At 38.5% G+C, this 17,669-nt stretch overlaps 1 protein-coding gene across 1 annotated transcript in view; it reads left to right on the top strand.

Annotated features, from left to right (window-relative positions):
• TUBGCP5 (tubulin gamma complex component 5) overlaps nucleotides 1-17,669 on the top strand; it is a gene marked incomplete at both ends in the record, with an annotated part of 66,717 nt that overhangs the window by 12,603 nt on the left and 36,445 nt on the right. Inside the window, 4 exons of the mRNA XM_079710717.1 lie at nucleotides 11,396-11,492; nucleotides 11,894-11,973; nucleotides 12,373-12,508; nucleotides 16,177-16,291. Coding sequence (XP_079566843.1) covers nucleotides 11,396-11,492; nucleotides 11,894-11,973; nucleotides 12,373-12,508; nucleotides 16,177-16,291 — 428 coding nt within the window. The remainder of the gene's footprint in view (nucleotides 1-11,395; nucleotides 11,493-11,893; nucleotides 11,974-12,372; nucleotides 12,509-16,176; nucleotides 16,292-17,669) is intronic.

Below are 17,669 nucleotides of genomic sequence, written 5' to 3'. Positions count from 1 at the left end.
ATAATTAGTGATGTTGAGCAGCTTTTCATGTGCTTCTTGGCCATCTGTATGTCTTCTTTGGAGAAATGTCTATTTAGGTCTTCTGCCCATTTTTGGATTGGGTTGCTTGTTTCTTTAATATTGAGCTGCATGAGCTGTTTATATATTTTGGAGATTAATCCTTTGTCCGTTGATTTGTTTGCAAATATTTTCTCCCATTCTGAGGGTTGTCTTTTCATCTTGTTTATGGTTTCCTTTGCTGTGCAAAAGCTTTGAAGTTTCATTAGGTCCCATTGTTTTTTGTTTTTTGTTTTTTTTGCGGTACGCGGGCCTCTCACTGTTGTGGCCTTTCCCGTTGCGGAGCACAGGCTCCGGACGCACAGGCTCAGCGGACATGGCTCACGTGCCCGGCCACTCTGTGGCATGTGGGATCCTCCCAGACTGGGGCATGAACCCATGTCCCCTGCATCGGCAGGCGGACTCTCAACCACTGCACCACCAGGGAAACCCCCATTTGTTTATTTTTGTTTTTATTTCCATTACTCTAGGAGGTGGATCAAAAAAGATCTTGCTGTGATTTATGTCAAAGAATGTTCTTCCTATGTTTTCCTCTAAGAGTTTTATAGTGTCTGGTCTTACATTTAGGTCTCGAGTCCATTTTGAGGTTATTTTTGTGTATGGTGTTAGGGAGTGTTCTAATTTCATTCTTTTACATGTACCTGTCCAGTTTTCCCAGCACCACTTATTGAAGAGGCTGTCTTTTCTCCATTGTATATCTTTGCCTCCTTTGTCATAGATTAGTTGACTATAGGTGCGTGGGTTTATCTCTGGACTTTCTATCTTGTTCCATTGATCTATGTTTCTGTTTTTGTGCCATTACCATATTCTCTTAATTACTGTAGCTTTGTAGTATAGTCTGAAGTCATGGAGTCTGATTCCTCCAGCTCCATTTTTTTCCCTCAAGACTGCTTTGGCTATTCAGGGTCTTTTGTGTCTCCATAAAAATTTTAAGATTATTTGTTCTAGTTCCATAAAAAATGCCATTGGTAATGTCATAGGAATTGCATTGAGTCTGTAGATTTCTTTGGGTAGCATAGTCACTTTCACATTATTGATTCTTCCAATCCAAGAACATGGTATATCTCTCCATCTGTTGGTGTCATCTTTAATTTCTTTCATCAGTGTCATATAGTTTTCTGCATATAGGTCTTTTGTCTCCCTAGGTAGGTTTATTCCTAGGTATTTTATTCTTTGTTTTGCAATGGTAAATGGGAGTGTTTCCTTAATTTCTCTTTCAGATTTTTCATCATTAGTGTATAGGAATGCAAGAGATTTCTGTGCCTTAATTTTGTATCCTGCAACTTTACCAAATTCATTGATTAGCTCTAGTAGTTTTCTGGTGGCATTTTTAGGATTCTTTATGTATATTATCATGTCATCTGCAAACAGTGACAGTTTTACTTCTTCTTTTCCAGTTTGGATTCCTTTTATTTCTTTTTCTTCTCTGATTGCCGTGGCTAGGACTTCTAAAACTATGTTGAAGAACAGTGGTGAGAGTGGACATCCTTGTCTTGTTCCTGATCTTAGAGGAAATGCTTTCAATTTTTCACCACTGAGAATGATGTTTTCTGTGGGTTTGTTGTATATGCCCTTTATTATGTTGAGGTAGTTTCTCTCTATGCCCAGTTTCTGGAGAGTTTTTATCATAAAAGTGTGTTGAATGTTGTCAAAACTTTTTCTGCATCTATTGAGATGATCATATGGTTTTTCTTCTTCAGTTTGTTAATATGGTGTATCACATTGATTGATTCGCATATACTGAAGAATCCTTGCATCCCTGGGATAAATCCCACTTGATCGTGGTGTATGATGCTTTTAATGTGTTGTTGGATTCTGTTTGCTAGTATTTTGCTGAGGATTTTTGCATCTGTATTCATCAGTGATATTGGCCTGTAATTTTCTTTTTTTGTAGTATCTTTGTCTGGTTTTGGTATCAGGGTGATGGTGGCCTCATAGAATGAGTTTGGGAGTGTTCCTTCCTCTGCAATTTTTTGGAAGAGTTTGAGAAGGATGGGTGTTAGCTCTTCTCTAAATGTTTGATAGAATTAGCCTGTGAAGCCATCTGGTCCTGGACTTTTGTTTGTTGGAAGATTTTTAATCACAGTTTCAATTTCTTTACTTGTGATTGGTCTATTCATATTTTCAATTTCTTCGTGGTTCAGTCTTGGAAGGTTATACCTTTCTAAGAATTTGTCCATTTCTTCCACGTTGTCCATTTTATTGGCATAGCGTTGCTTGTAGTAGTCTCTTAGGATGCTTTGTAGTTCTGCAGTGTCTGTTGTAACTTCTCCTTTTTCATTTCTAATTTTATTGATTTGAGTCCTCTCCCTCTTATTCTTGATGAGTCTGGCTAATGGTTTATCAATTTTGTTTATCTTCTCAAAGAACCAGCTTTTAGTTTTATTGATCTTTGCTATTGTTTTCTTTGTTTCTGTTTCATTTATTTCTGCTCTGTTATTCATGATTTCTTTCCTTCTTCTAACTTTGGGTTTTGTTTGTTCTTCTTTCTCTAGTTCCTTTAGGTGTAAGGTTAGATTGTTTATTTGTGATTTTTCTTATTTCTTGAGGGAGGCTTGTATAGATAGAAACTTCCCTCTTAGAACTGCTTTTGCTGCATCCCATAGGTTTTGGATTGTTGTGTTTCCATTGTCATTTGTCTCTAGGTATTTTTTGATTTCCTCTTTGATTTCATCAATGATCTCTTGGTTATTTAGTAACATATTGTTTAGCCTCCATGTTTTGTGTTTTTTACATTTTTTCCCCTGTAATTCACTTCTAATCTCATAGCGTTGTGGTCAGAAAAGATGCTTGATATGATTTCAATTTTCTTAAATTTACTGAGGCTTGATTTGTGACCCAAGATGTGATGTATCCTGGAGAATATTCCATATGCACTTGAGAAGCAAGTGTAATCTGCTGGTTTTGGATGGAATGTCCTATAAATATCAATTAAATCTATCTGGTCTATTGTGTCATTTAAAGCTTCTGTTTTCTTATTTATTTTCATTTTGGATGTTCTGTCCGTTGGTGTAAGTGAGGTATTAAAGTCCCTCACTGTTATTGTGTTACTGTCAGTGTCCTCTTTTATAGTTGTGTGCAGTTGCCTTATGTATTGAGATGCTCCTCTGTTGGGTGCATATATATTTGTAATTGTTATATCTTCTTGGATTGATCCCTTGATCATTATGTAGTGTCCTTCCTTGTCTCTTGTAACATTCTTTATTTTAAAGTCTATTTTATCTGATATGAGTATAGCTACTCCAGCTTTCTTTTGATTTCCACTTGCATGGAATATCTCTTTCCATCCCCTCACTTTCAGCCTGTATGTGTCCCTAGGTCTGAAGTGGGTCTTGTAGATAGCATATATATGGGTCTTGTTTTCGTATCCATTCAGCCGGTCTGTGTCTTTTGGTGGGAGCACTTAATCCATTCACATTTAAGGCAGTTATCGATATGTATGTTTGTATTACCATTTTCTTAATTGTTTTGGGTTTGTTTTTGTGGTCCTTTTCTCCTCTTGTGTTTCCCACTTAGAGAAGTTCTTTAGAATTTGTTGTAGAGCTGGTTTGGTGGTGTTGAATTCTCTTAGCTTTTGCTTGTCTGTAAAGCTTTTGATTTCTCTGTTGAATCTGAATGAGATCCTTGTTGGGTAGAGTAGTCTTGGTTGTAGGTTCTTCCCTTTCATCACTTTAAGTATATCATGCCACTCCCTTCTGGTTTGTAGTTTCTGCTGAGAAATCAGCTGTTAACCGTATGGGTGTTCCCTTGTATGTAACTTGTCATTTTTCCCTTGCTGCTTTCAATAATTTTTCTTTGTCTTTAATTTTTGCCAGTTTGATTACTATGTGTCTCGGCGTGTTTCTTCTTGGGTTTATCCTGTTGGGACTTGCTGCGCTTCCTGGACTCGGGTGGCTATTTCCTTTCCCATGTTAGGGAAGTTTTCGACTATAATCTCTTCACATATTTTCTCGGGTCCTTTCTCTCTCTCTCTTCCCCTTCTGGGACCCCTATAATGCGAATGTTGTTGCGTTTAATGTTGCCCCAGAGGTCTCTTAGGCTGTCTTCATTTCTTTTCATTCTTTTTTCTTTATTCTGTTCCTCAGCAGTGAATTCCACCATTCTGTCTTCCAGGTCACTTATCCGTTCTTCTGCCTCAGTTATTCTGCTATTGATTCCTTCTAGTGTAGTTTTCATTTCAGTTATTGTATTGTTCATCTCTATTTGTTTGCTCTTTAATTCTTTTGGGTCTTTGTTAAACATTTCTTGCATCTTCTCCATCTTTGCCTCCATTCTTTTTCTGAGGTCCTGGATCATCTTCACTATCATTATTCTGAATTCTTTTTCTGGAAGGTTGCCTATCACCACTTCATTTAGTTGTTTTTCTGGGGTTTTATCTTGTTCCTTCATCTGGTACATAGCCCTCTGCCTTTTCATCTTGTCTGTCTTTCTGTGAATGTGGTTTTTGTTCCACAGGCTGCAGGATTGTAGTTCTTCTTGCTTCCGCTGTTTGCCCTCTGGTGGTTGAGGTTCTCTAAGAGGCTTGGGCAAGTTTCCTGATGGGAGGGACTGGTGGTGGGCAGAGCTGACTGTTGCTCTGGTGGGCAGAGTTCAGTAAAATTTTAATCTGCTTTACTGTTGATGGGTGGGGCTGGGTTCCCTCCCTGTTGGTTGTTTGGCCTGAGGCGACCCAACACTGGAGCCTATGGGGCTCTTTGGTGGGGCTAATGACAGACTCTGGGAGGGCTCACGCCAAGGAGTACTTCTCAGAACTTCTGCTGCCAGTGTCCTTGTCCCCATGGTGAGCACAGCCACCCCCCACCTCTGCAAGAGATCCTCCAACACTAGCAGGTAGGTCTGGTTCAGTCTCCTCAGGATCACTGCTCCTTCCCCTGTATCCCGATGTGCACACTACTTTGTGTGTGCCCTCCAAGAGTGGAGTCTCTGTTTCCCCCAGTCCTGTCGAAGTCCTGCAGTCAAATCCCGCTAGCCTTCAAAGTCTGATTCTCTGGGAATTCCCCCTCCCGTTGCCGGACCCCCGCATTGGGAAGCCTGACGTGGGGCTCAGAACCTTCACTCCAGTGGGTGGACTTCTGTGGTATAAGTGTTCTCCAGTCTGTGAGTCACCCACCCACCAGTTATGGGATTTGATTTTACTGTGATTGTGCCCCTCCTGCCATCTCATTGTGGCTTCTCCTTTGTCTTTGGATGTGGGGTATCTTTTTTGGTGAGTTCCAGTGTCTTCCTGTCGATGATTGTCCAGCAGCTAGTTGTGATTCTGGTGTTCTCGCAAGAGGGAGTGAGAGCATGTCCTTCTACTCCGCCATCTTGGTTCCTCCCCTGCTTTCGCCTTTGAGTATGATGTTAGCTGGGCATATCGTATATGGCCTTTATTATGTTGAGGTATGTTCCCTCTATACCCATTATTTCGAGAGTTTTTATCATAGATGAATGTTGAATTTTGTCAGAAGCTTTTTCTGCATCTATTGAGATGGTCATGTAATTTTTATTCTTCAATTAATTAATGTGATGTATCACATTGATTTGCAGGTGTTGAATCATCCTTGCATCCCTGGGATAAACCCCACTTGATCATGGTATATGATCCTTTTAATGTATTGTTCAAGTCAGTTTGCTAGTATTTTGCTGAGGACTTTTGCATCTGTGTTCATCAGTGATATTGGCCTGTAATTTTCTTTTTTTGTGTGATATCTTTGTCTGGTTTTGGTATCAGGGTGATGGTGGCCTCGTAGAATGAGGTCGGAAGTGTTCCTTCCTCTGCAATTTTTTGGAATAGTTTCAGAAGGATACGTGTTAACTCTTGTCTAAATGTATGGTAGACTTCACCTGTGAAGCCATCTGGTCCTGGACTTTCGTTCGTTGGGACTTTTTTTGATTACTGACCCAATTTAATTACTGGAAATTGATCTGTTCATATTTTCTGTTTCTTCCTGATTCAGTCTTGGGAGATTGTACATTCCCAGGAATTTGTCCATTTCTTCTAGGTTGTCCATTTTATTAGGCGTACAGTTGCTCATAGTAGTCTCTTGTGACCCTTTGTATTTCTGTGGTGTCAGTTGTAACTTCTTATTCATTTCTGATTTTATTGATTTCGGCCTTCTCTCAAATTACCAAATTTGTTTATCTTTTCAAGGAACCAGCTCTTAGTTTCATTGATCTTTTCTATTATGTTTTTGTCTCTATTTCATTTACTTCCACTGTGGAGCTTTATGATTTTTCCTTTTATTAACTTTGGGTTTTATTTGTTCTTCTTTTTCTAGTTCCTTTAGGTGTGAGGTTAGGTTGTTTATTTGAGATTTTTCTTTTTTCCTGAGTTAGGTTTGTATTACTATAAACATCCCTCTTAGAACTGCTTTTGCTGTGTCCAGTAGATTTGGTCATTGTGTTTCCACTTTCATTTGTCTCCAAGTATTTTTTTATTTCCTCTTTGATTTCACAGTGACCCATTGCTTCTTTAGTGGCATGTTGTTTAGCCTTCACGTGGTTGTGGTTTTTGCAATTTTTTTCTTGTGATTGATTTCTAGTCTCTTAGCAGCGTGGTCGGAAAAGATACTTGGTATGATTTTAGTCCTCTTAATTTTACTGAGACTTGTTTTGTGGCCTAGTATGTGATCTATCCTGGAGAGTGTTCTATGTGCACTTGAAAAGAATGTGTATTCTGCTTTTTTGGATGGAATGTCCTACATATGTCTATTTAGTCCATCTGATCTAATGTATCATTTATGCCAGTGTTTCCTGATTGATTGCTGTCTGGATGATCTGTCCATTTATGTAAGTGGGCTGTTAATGTCCGCTACAATTATCATGTTATTGTCAATTTCTCCCTCTATGTTTGTTATTATTTGCTTTCTGTATTTAGGTGCTCCTATGTTGAGTGCATATATATTTACAGGTATTGTATATTCTTCTTGGGTTGATTCCTTGATCATTATGTAATGTCCCTTGTCTCCTTTTACAGTCTTTTTTGTCTGAGTTAAGTATTGCTACCCCAGCTTTCATTTCCATTTGCATGGAAAACCTTTTTCCATTTCCTCACTTTCAGTCTGCCTGTGTCTTTGGATCTGAAGTGAGACTCTTAGGAGTGGCATATATATGGGTATTCTTGTATCCCTTCAGCCACTCTGTATCCTTAGATTGGAACATTTAGTCCACTTACATTTAAAGTAATTATTGATAGGTATGTTCTCATTGCCATTTTGTTAATTGTTTTGGGATTTTTTTTTAATTTCTTTTTTGTTCCTTCTTTTGTTCTCTTCTCTTGTGATTTGATGACTATCTTTAGTGTTACGTTTGGATTCCTTTCTCTTTTTGTGTGTGTGTATCTATTATAGGTTTTTGGTGTGTGATTACCATGAGGTTTGTATATAGCAAGCTAATATATATACGTGATTATTTTAAGTTGCTGATTTCTTAAGTTTGAACACATTTTCACAACCCTGCATTTTTCCTCTCCCCATAACATTTAATGTTTTTGACATCATATGTTATATCTTTTTGTTTTGTGTATCTCTTAATTTACTTATTGTGGATATAGATCATTTTACTACTTTTATCTTTTAACCTTCCTGCTAGCTTTATAAGTGGTTGATCTACTACCTTTACTGTATATTTGCCTTTACCACTGAGGCTTTTACTTTCGTAATTTTCTTATTTCTAGTTGTGACCTTTTCTTTTCCAGTTAAAGAAGTCTCTTTAACAATTCTTGAAAAGCTGGTTTGATGGTACTGAACTCTTTAAGCTTTTGCTTGTCTGTAAAACTTTTGCTCTCTCCTTCAAATCTGAATGATAGCCTTGCTGGGTAGAGTATTCTTGGTTGTAGGTTTTTTCCTTCCATCACTTTAAATGCATCATGCCACTTCCTTCTGGCCTGCAAAGTTTCTGCAGAAAAGTCAGATGATAGCCTTATGGGAATTCCTTTGTAAGTAACTTGTTTTTTCCTTGCTGCCTTTAAGATTCTCTCTTTAACTTTTTTTTTTTTTTTTTTTTTTTTTACTTTTGGCTGCATTGGGTCTTCATTGCTGTGCACAGGCTTTCTCTAGTTGTGGTGAGCGGGGGCTACTCTTCATTGCGGTGCACAGGCTTCTCATTGTGGTGGCTTCTCTTGTTGTGATGCACAGGCTGTAGGCACATGGGCCTCAGTAGTTGTGGCTCGCGGGCTCTAGAGCGCAGGCTCAATAGTTGTGGCGAACAGGCTTAGTTGCTCCACGGCATGTGGGATCTTCCCGGACGAGGGATTGAACCCATGTCCCCTGCATTAGCAGGCAGTTTGTTAACCACTGCGCCACCAGGGAAGTCCATCTGTCTTTAACTTTAATTTTTGCATTTTAATTACAGTGTGTCTTGGTGTGGCTCTCTTTTGGTTGATCTTGTTTAGAACTCTCTGTGCTTTCTGGACCTGGATGTCTGTTTCCTTTCCCAGGTTAAAGAACTTTTCAGCTATTATGCCTTCAAATAAGTTCTCTGCCCCTTTCTCCTTCTTCTGGGGCCCCTATAATGTGAATATTAGTACTCTTGATATTGTCCCAGAAGTGTCTTAAACAGTCCTTATTTTTAAATTTTTTTGTTCAGTTTGCATGATTTCCACTACTGTCAGTTTACTGATCCATTCCTCTGTATCATCTAATCTACTGTGAATTCCTTCTAGTATATTTTTTATTTCAGTTATTGTATTCTTCACCTATGTTTGGTTTTTCTTTGTATTTTTTAACTTTTTGTTATGCTTCTCATTGTGTTCATTCTTCTCCCAAGTGTGTTGAGCATCTTTACGGTCATTGCCTTGGAAACTTTACCAGGTAGATTACTTATCTCCACTTTGCTTCTTTCTTCTGTCCTTTTATTGTGTTCTATCATTGGAACATGTTTCTCTGTCACCTCATTTTGCCTAATTCTCTGTTTTCACTTCTGTTCATTAGGGGGAATGCTTACGTTTTTCAAACTTGAACAAGTGGCCTTATATGAGATGCCCTACGGGGCCCAGCAGAGCAATGCCCTCTGGTCACCAGAGCTATTTGTTCTATGGGTGCCCCCTCTGTGGGCTGCATGGACCCTTCTGTTGTGGTGGGCTGACTACTGTGGGCGCAGTGGTACACAGGACGGTCCTCAGCACAGTTGGCTGCCAGACTCGGCCTCAGTTAGGTCTGCCCAGATGCTGGTGGGCAATGCTGGGTCCTGGCACAGCTGGCTGCAGGACCCAGGAGGTCCTGGGGCTGGTGCTGGCCCACTGGTGGGTGGGGTGGGTTGTGGGCACACTGGTAGACGAGGCTGGGTCTCCACATGGCTGGCAGCTGGCCTGGGGGCCCTGGGATTGTTACAGACTGGCTGGTGGGCAGGTAAGCCCCCTGTGCAAATAGGCTAGAGGAGGACTCCAAAATGGTGCTTGCCCACACTAATGTCCTTGTGGTAGAACAAGCTCCCCAAGATGGCTGCCAGCAGCATCTGTGTCCCCAGGATGAGACCCAGTTACCTCCTGCCTCTCTGGGAGGTTCTCCAAGATCAGCAGGTGGGTTTGACCCAGGCTCCTTTCAAATTAGTGCTTCTGCCCTGGATCCCAGAGCATGTGAGATTTTGTGTGTGCCATTTAAGAGTGGAGTCTGTATTTCCTACAGCCTTCTGCGTTACCTGAATATAAGTCCTACTAGCCTTCAAAGCCAAACATTCTGGGGGCTTGTCTTCCCAATGCAGGACCCCCAGGCAGGAGAGCCCAATAGGGGGCTCAGACCCCACACTCCTTGGGAAGAACTTTTCCAGTTATAATTATCCTCCTATTTGTGGGTCACTGACCTGGGAGTATGGGTCTTGACTATACCATGTCTCCACCCCTCTTAACCATCTCATTGTGGTTCCTTCTTCATATCTTTAGCTGCAGAAGATCTGTTCTGCTAGTCTGCAGAGCATTCTCACTGATAGTTGCTCTGTAAATAGTTGTAATTTTGGTGTACCCGTAGGAGGAGGTGAGCGCAGGTCTTCCCAGTCTGCCATCTTGGACAGTCTCCTGTATCATCTAAATGTTAAGTTCCAGGGCCCTAACTTTTAGCAGCAGTCTTCTTTTTTCTTTAATGCTATTAGTGACTTCAGGTAAAACGTGATATTAGCTGATTGATAGGTTATGTTTTAGCCATTAATGTTAATTTTTTAGTTCAGTGATTACCTCAATTAATGAGTCTTCTAGGTGTCAAGCTCCCTTATAGATGTTAGCAAAAAAATGAACAAAGGGTAGGGGAATGGCCTCATCCAGGTCCTCTTCCCAGGACCATGTGCTGCTTTTGTGCATCACCATGCAGCTACAGGGCAGTAGTTCTGGTCCTTGGCAAAGTAGGGAGGTCTGCAAGGGCACTGTGTGTGCTCTTGCTTTTACTGTACATAGTTCTCTCCTCTTTCACTGGTAACATTCACCTGTTTCAGGTGTACAGAGTCCTTCCAAAATAAACAATCTGATGTTAGCAATTATTACTAAATAATAGATTTATATATTGGGAGTTATTTTCTTCAAGTATTTACATTTTAGGCTACTCTTCTCTATGGAATGAAAATTTTTTTGTTGTTGTTAAAGGAATTTAACGCATTTCTAAGCAGAGAATTCATGATATATTGCCTTATCATTCCCAGGAAAGTTTACCAAGTGTCTACTGTGTCCCTGTCATCACTGGGTGGTAGGAATACAGAATAAACAAGACATGATCATCACTACCCAAGTAGTTGTGAATAGCTATTTAATTATAATTATGATAAACACTATGAAGCTATACATAAAGTACTATAGAACATTTAATAGGGAGAGGTAACCTGAGACTTCCTTACCTTCCTTGGTTTTAATTCACCTCCTCTCTCCTTTCCATGCATAGTTTATGACTATTTGCATATTTGGAGTATTTTTCATTTTTGGCAGCTTTTTAAATGTGATTTTTAAAATACAATTTAAGTTTTAAAAAACTTAGAAGTTGAAGAATACTAAAAGGAACTCCTGTGTACTTTTTGCTTGGGTTCACCAATTGGTGTCCTTTGATCTGGAACATTCCTCACCCTTTCTTTTTTTGACTGTGACATTATTGAAGAGAGCAGGCTAATTATTTGGTAGCTTGTCCCTCAATTTAGGTTTGTCTGAGATTCCTCATTATGATTCATGTAGTGCATTATTTGACAGGTTCCTTATCTGTACACATTTGAACTGTAAAAACAAGTTTAGAGTTTGAGATTATTTAGGTATGATTTGTGTTTTCTTAAACCAGGAGAAAAAAATTGAGGACATAACTGTCATGGGGTTATCTTTTCTTTACTCAAACTAGTTTAGAAAGCTCTTACGAACCTCAGTGATTCATATTTTTCATTTCTTGTTTTAAAGACAGATGCACATTATTCCATATTGTCACTTCTTCTATGTCTGTCTGATTCTCCTTCAAACAGCAATTATGTGGAAACACCAAGAGATAAAGAAGTGGGTACGTTACCAAATGCTTTTCATATATAACAAATAAAAGAGAAATTGGTTTTATGACTTAATTACCAGACTTTGAGATTTTATAAAAAGTTGTAAAAAAAAATCTGAAACTAAAATATTTCAGTTGTCTTAAATTCAATTGTAGTTGTAAATTTTCTTTTAAAATATGAGTTCTGACTTTGTAAGTTAAACCTTCAGTTATATAAAGAGAAAAATCACTTTTGAAGATAAAGAAATTAAAATTTTAAATGTATTAGAATGTCAACTTATTGAGTGTTTCAATATTTTTGAACTTTCATTTCCCAAGTTATTCTGAGTTTTGTTAGACTTTTTACTGTAATTTAGGGTTTTTTTCCCACATATTTTTGATCAAGCTGATGAAATTCTTCTGCTATATTTTAGAAAAGAAAGATGATTTCGACTGGGGAAAATACTTGATGGAAGGTGAAGAAATTGACCTTGGCCCGAATGTAGACACACCAGTAAGTATCAGTGGTTTTGCTACTGAAAACATAAATACATGCCAAGTTATTTAAATGATTTTTATGGGTCCTCTGCCCTACAGCAACTTATCTAAAACAGGAACACTCTTCACTAAATTAGAGTGGTTTATTATGGAAGTTTTATTAAGATTTTGCACCCAAACATCGGTACTACAAAGTTGATCAGAAAATATATGTATCCCTTAAGGAGCTGTAAATCTTGGGATTTTGCCACCAAAACTAATTCCATGCTGTAATAGTAACTTTCAAGACATGTAGAAAAAAGTTTCATTTGATAAAGTTTTTGCTTTTCTTCTGAAATTTTCTTGATCTTTTAGTCTAAATAGCTCCAGTTGTTAGGTGCTCTAAGGGCAAGGTGTATTTCCTTCTTTTAATCAGAATTGGTCTGAAGAAAGTGAGGATGAAGATGATCAACAGCCTTTAAGCAGAGAGGACTCTGGGATTCAGGTGGACAGGACACCATTAGAAGAACAAGATCAAAACAAAAAACCGGGACCTCAAGTCAGCTGGAAAGGTAGTGTGTGTTCTTAGATACTGGCATCATTTTCTAACAGAAGAATTCTCTAGAAGGAAAGGCAAGCTTTGACAATCAGTTCTATGTGGTTTAAAATATTGGTAAGCTCTGCTGTCCTTAAAAACAAATCTTTTTAAACCATTAGTAGATCTTTCTTCCGTAGTGCCTAAGAAGTAGCTCTATAGAATTAATGTTGAAAAGGCATTTACAGTGCAATTTTGGTCTTTTTTTAAATATATAGTTCTGAGAACTTTGTTAGTCCTAAATGGTTGTTTCTTTTCTTTTCTTTTTTTTTTTTTTGAGAAGATTGGCTTTGCTAAAGTTAGTGACTAAATAAAAAGAAAAGATCCTTGCAATTTAATTTTAAATTTGAATGTCTGCTTTTTCAGTTTTTAGTAAAAAAAATATGAATTGGTAGAATGTAGAAAGAGCTGGAAACAACCTTAGAGATTAGAACATCTAATCCTACTTCTCATTTTGTAGGTAAAAAACAAAGGCGTGGTTACAGTGTTTTTCCCACGGTCACAGCCGTGAAGCTAACCCCAGAAGCTGGGGTCTGTGACCTAGCCCTGTTCATTGTACCTGAACCTTGCCAAATGCACATAAAGTAGTTAAAGCTGATTTAGCATGCTAACGATTTTCTGTTTTCTTTTCTCTTCCCTTTCTTTTTCATTCTTGAATTGGACCTTTAGGGTAGAGTGGATTAATCAGCTCAGAGCATGTGAGCAGCAGCAGCAGCCCGTGCAGGGCCTTTTGGTTTAGTTTATTTCTTCTCTTCTGCCCTTTCTGATTCTCATTCCCTTCTCCTTTTCTCTGCCAGCCCAGTGACAGGCTCCTGTTCTAATGTATTTGATATCTGTTCTCAAACATGTTGAGTTCTTGTAAAGTACATTGTTTCGGTTGGTTGTATTCCTTTTTTAAAATTACATACTGGTATTGTGCTCTGTGTAAATTCTGTTCTGTTCTTCTTTTCATTTAACTCTGTTTTAATTTGTCCATGTCACTCAATGAATATCTCTCCTGTTGCTCCTAATGGCTGAGTAGGAGGCTGCAGTTTGCAGTACCTCATTTCTGTAATTGCTTCTCTCGTGGACAGGCCTGAGCTGCCTTCACCCATTCTCCCTAATGTTATGGACCTGGTCCACAATCTCGTCCCTACTTGATTAGGACCCCCCCTCTGATTTGTCTGCTGTTTTCATTTGTATGTGTCTGACTACTCAGGATAAGTACTTGGGATCCGTCTTGCCCCTTCTACGATGTATCCACTGACATCCTTTGCTCGCTTTTCTTTAGAGTTCCATGTCGTTCTTGCCCATCCCCACACTTCAGAGTTCTTTGTGTATCTAGATAGTAATTCCTAGGTTTTAGACATTGCCATTTTCTTCCTCTAGTCAGTCACCTGTATGTTCATGGTATCCTTCAAACAGAATCTGTGATTTTTAAAAATATCTTATTGGACTCAAATCTGAATTTTTCATGGTATGCTTAGAATTGGGGCCTTGATATTTTTCTCTAAAAGAACATGCCCCTGTGTTTTCCTTCTGTTTGCTTTTTTAGAGCTTGTGTTTAGCTCTTCAGTGACCACCAGATCCTCTTTAATGTGTGCAGTGAGGTTAAAAGGTCCAGCTTATTTTTCTCCCATGTCATGAGCAGATTTCCCAACAGTCCATTCTTTCCACATTGCTTTGTGGTTCTAACATTGTTATGTATCGATACACTTAGTTATTTCTGAACATTCAGTTCTCTTCCCTGAGTGTGAGTTGTGGAGGAACAGACTTTTTATTTATATGGCTTTGTACTGTGTTTCAACACATGGAAGGCAAGTTTCCCCCTCACCTCCTTTACTGTTTTTCAAAATAGGCTTAGCTATTTGTGGGCTTTTATTCTTCTAAAGACATTTTAGGAGCAGTATGATAAGTTCCTTTTTTAAAATCCAGCTGGAATTTTTATTGGGATTGCACTGAATTTATAGATTTAGCTTGAGGAGATCTGACATCTTTACTATGAAAATATCTGCATTTATTCTAATTTTTTAACGTCTTACCAGATTTTGGAAATTTTCTTTGTAAAAACCTTAAGCCTTTGTTAATTTCTATGTATGTTAATAGTTCTTATTGTGAATAGTGTCTTTTTTTGTTTTATTTATTGCTGGAGTAGGTAGGGGAACACTTGTTTTTTATAAGTTGTTTTTATATCCAGTGCTCTTGCTAAACTCTCATACTGCTTATATATTGTTGATTCCATTACGTTTTTTGTGTAGACAATCAGTATTGTTTGCAAATATTGACAGTTTTATCTCCTGCCAGTTCTTTTTTTTTTTTTAATAAATTTTATTTACTTATTTATTTATTTTTGGCTGTGTTGGGTCCTCGTTGCTGCGTGCGGGCTTTCTCTAGTTGCGACGAGCGGGGGCTACTCTTTGTTGTGGTGCACAGGCTTCTCATTGCAGTGGCTTCTCTTGTTGCAGAGCACGGGCTCTAGGCGCGTGGGCTTCAGTAGTTGTGGAGCGTGGGCTCAGTAGTTGTGGCGCTCGGGCTCTAGAGTACAGGCTCAGTAGTTGTGGTGCACGGGCTTAGTTGCTCTGTGGCATGTAGGATCTTCCCAGACCGGGGCTCAAACCCGTGTCCCCTGCATTGGCAGGCAGATTCTTAACTACTGTGCCACCAGGGAAGCCCCTCCTGCCAGTTCTTATACCTTATATCTTATTAATGACATGTTAACCCTGTCTCTTTTCTGGCCAGCCCTCTAGTCTGTAGAGGAAGCAGTGGCAATAAGCGTGGGTTTCCTGGAGTGGTTTTTATCCCAAGAGGGTTGCCCCTGAAATTCCTTAATTAAGTGTGATAGTTTTTGGCATAGGTTCTGGATATGTGTCCTTTGTAAAATTAAGACCTTTATTCCTGTTTTTCTAGGAGTCTTTAATTATAAATAAGTATTGAACTTTATCAAGTGCTGTTCTTTATCTGTGAGATAATTCTGTAATTCATCACTTTTACTCTAGTACTTTACTGATAGATTTTTTTGATAGTGAATCATTCTTGAATTCCTGAGCTAAACTTCCTTGATCATTCTGTTATTTTTTTACTATAGTATTGGATTGGGTTAGCCTTTTTTAATTGAGAATTTTTAATCTATATTCTGCGATGAATTACTTTTTCTATCATGTCTTTATCTGGTTTTAGAAGCAAGGTTATATTGGCCTCATAAAATGTTAGATAGCTCTCCTTTCTGTTTTCCACAACAATCTGTATGAGATAGCTAATCCTTCAAACCCTACCACTAGTCCTGAGGCTTTGGGGGTGCTTGGAAACATCTTAGGTTACCATTTCAATTTCTTTTATGATTATTGAATTATTCAAGTATACTGATTGTGTCTTTTTATTCATGGGTCATTTTAAAATCGAGTAGTTTTTTGTTTTTTTTTTTTTACTTTCTATCAGTGACAATTAAATTTTGTATGTCTCTCTTTGTATGTGTGTGTGTGTGTATATATATATGGTTTTAAGTAAATGATTATATATATAAATGTTGTTGGGTAGCTATTACTTTAAAGACCCTTTGTCAATTGAATATTTGAATGGAATCATAAGTCCAGATATTGTAGCAAAGCTGATCAAGTATTTTGTTGTTAACTCTTATGACTTAAATGTAAATAAATTCCCTTCCACTAGATGAGTCAGATGCCCGAAGCTGGCTGGAACAACATGTGGTCCGTCAGTACTGGACAGTCAGGTCCTCGAGGTTTCCTCATAGTTTACATTTGCACTCCAATCTAGCTGCTGTCTGGTAAGAAGCTGTTTTCCATTTCGTGTGTTGATAGAGGAAACTTGGGTGTTTTAATATTTGGTTTTGAGTTTGACTTAAATGCTTTCTTGAACTTTTTTTAACAGTTTTCAAAATTGAAGTATTGAATTTACAATGTTGTGTTAGTTTCAGGTGTACAGCAAAGTGATTGTTATACATACATACATTTACATATGTGTGTGTGTACATATAATCCTTTTTCAGATTCTTTTCCATTATGAGTTATTACAAGATGTTTAATATAGTTCCTTATCCTATACAGTAGGTCCTTGTTGTTTACCTGTTTTATATGTAGTAGGGTGTATATGTTAATTCCAAACTCCTAATTTATCTCTCGCCCCGTCTCCTATCCCCTTTGGTAGCAGTAAGTTTCTATTCTATGACTATGAGTGCATTTATATCTTATAAATAAGTTCATTTCTATCATTTTTTTAGATTCTACATATAAGTGATATCATGTGATATTTGCCTTTCACTGTCTGACTTACTTCACTTAGTATGATAATCTCTAGGTCCATCCATGTTGCTGCAAATGGCAGTGTTTCATTCTTTTTATGGCTGAGTAATATTCCATTGTGTGTATGTGTGTGTGTGTGTATCACATCTTCTTTATCCATTCATCTGTCCGTCTTTTGATGGGCATGTAGGTTGATTCCATGTCTTATCTATTGTAAATAGTGCTGCTATGGACATTGGGGCTCTATTTTTAGTTTTTTAAGGAACCTCTGTACTGTTCTCCATAGTGGCTGCACCAATTTACACTCCCACCAACAGGGGAGGAGGGTTCCTTTTTCTCCAGATCCTCTCCAGCATTTATTATTTGTAGCCTTTTTTTTTTTTTTTTTTTTTGCGGTATGCGGGCCTCTCACTGTTGTGGCCTCTCCCGTTGCGGAGCACAGGCTCCGGACGCGCAGGCTCAGCGGCCATGGCCCACGGGCCCAGCCGCTCCGTGGCACGTGGGATCTTCCCAGACTGGGGCACGAACCCGTGTCCCCTGCATTGCAGGTGGACCCCCAACCACTGCGCCACCAGGGAAACCCTATTTGTAGACTTTTTAATGATGGCTATTCTGACTGGTATGAGGTGATACCTCATTGTAGTTTTGATTTGCATTTCTCTAATAATTAGTGTATTGAGCTGTTTTTCATGTGCCTGTTGGCCACTTGTATGTCTTTGGAGAAATGTCTTTAGGTTTTCTACCCATTTTTGGTTGGGTTGTTTGTTTTTTTCATATTAAGCTGTATGAGCTGTTTATATATTTTGGAAATTAATCCGTTGTCATTTGCATCATTTGCAAATATTTTCTCCCTGTCAGTAGTTTGTCTTTTTGTTTTGCTTATGGTTTCCTTTACTGTACAAA

This window comes from Hyperoodon ampullatus, assembly GCF_949752795.1.
Source record: "Hyperoodon ampullatus genome assembly, chromosome: 8".
In the NCBI taxonomy this organism is placed as follows: Eukaryota; Metazoa; Chordata; class Mammalia; order Artiodactyla; family Ziphiidae; genus Hyperoodon; species Hyperoodon ampullatus.
Note: the sequence above shows the minus strand (reverse complement) of the source record. Positions and strands in the feature narration are given on the sequence as shown.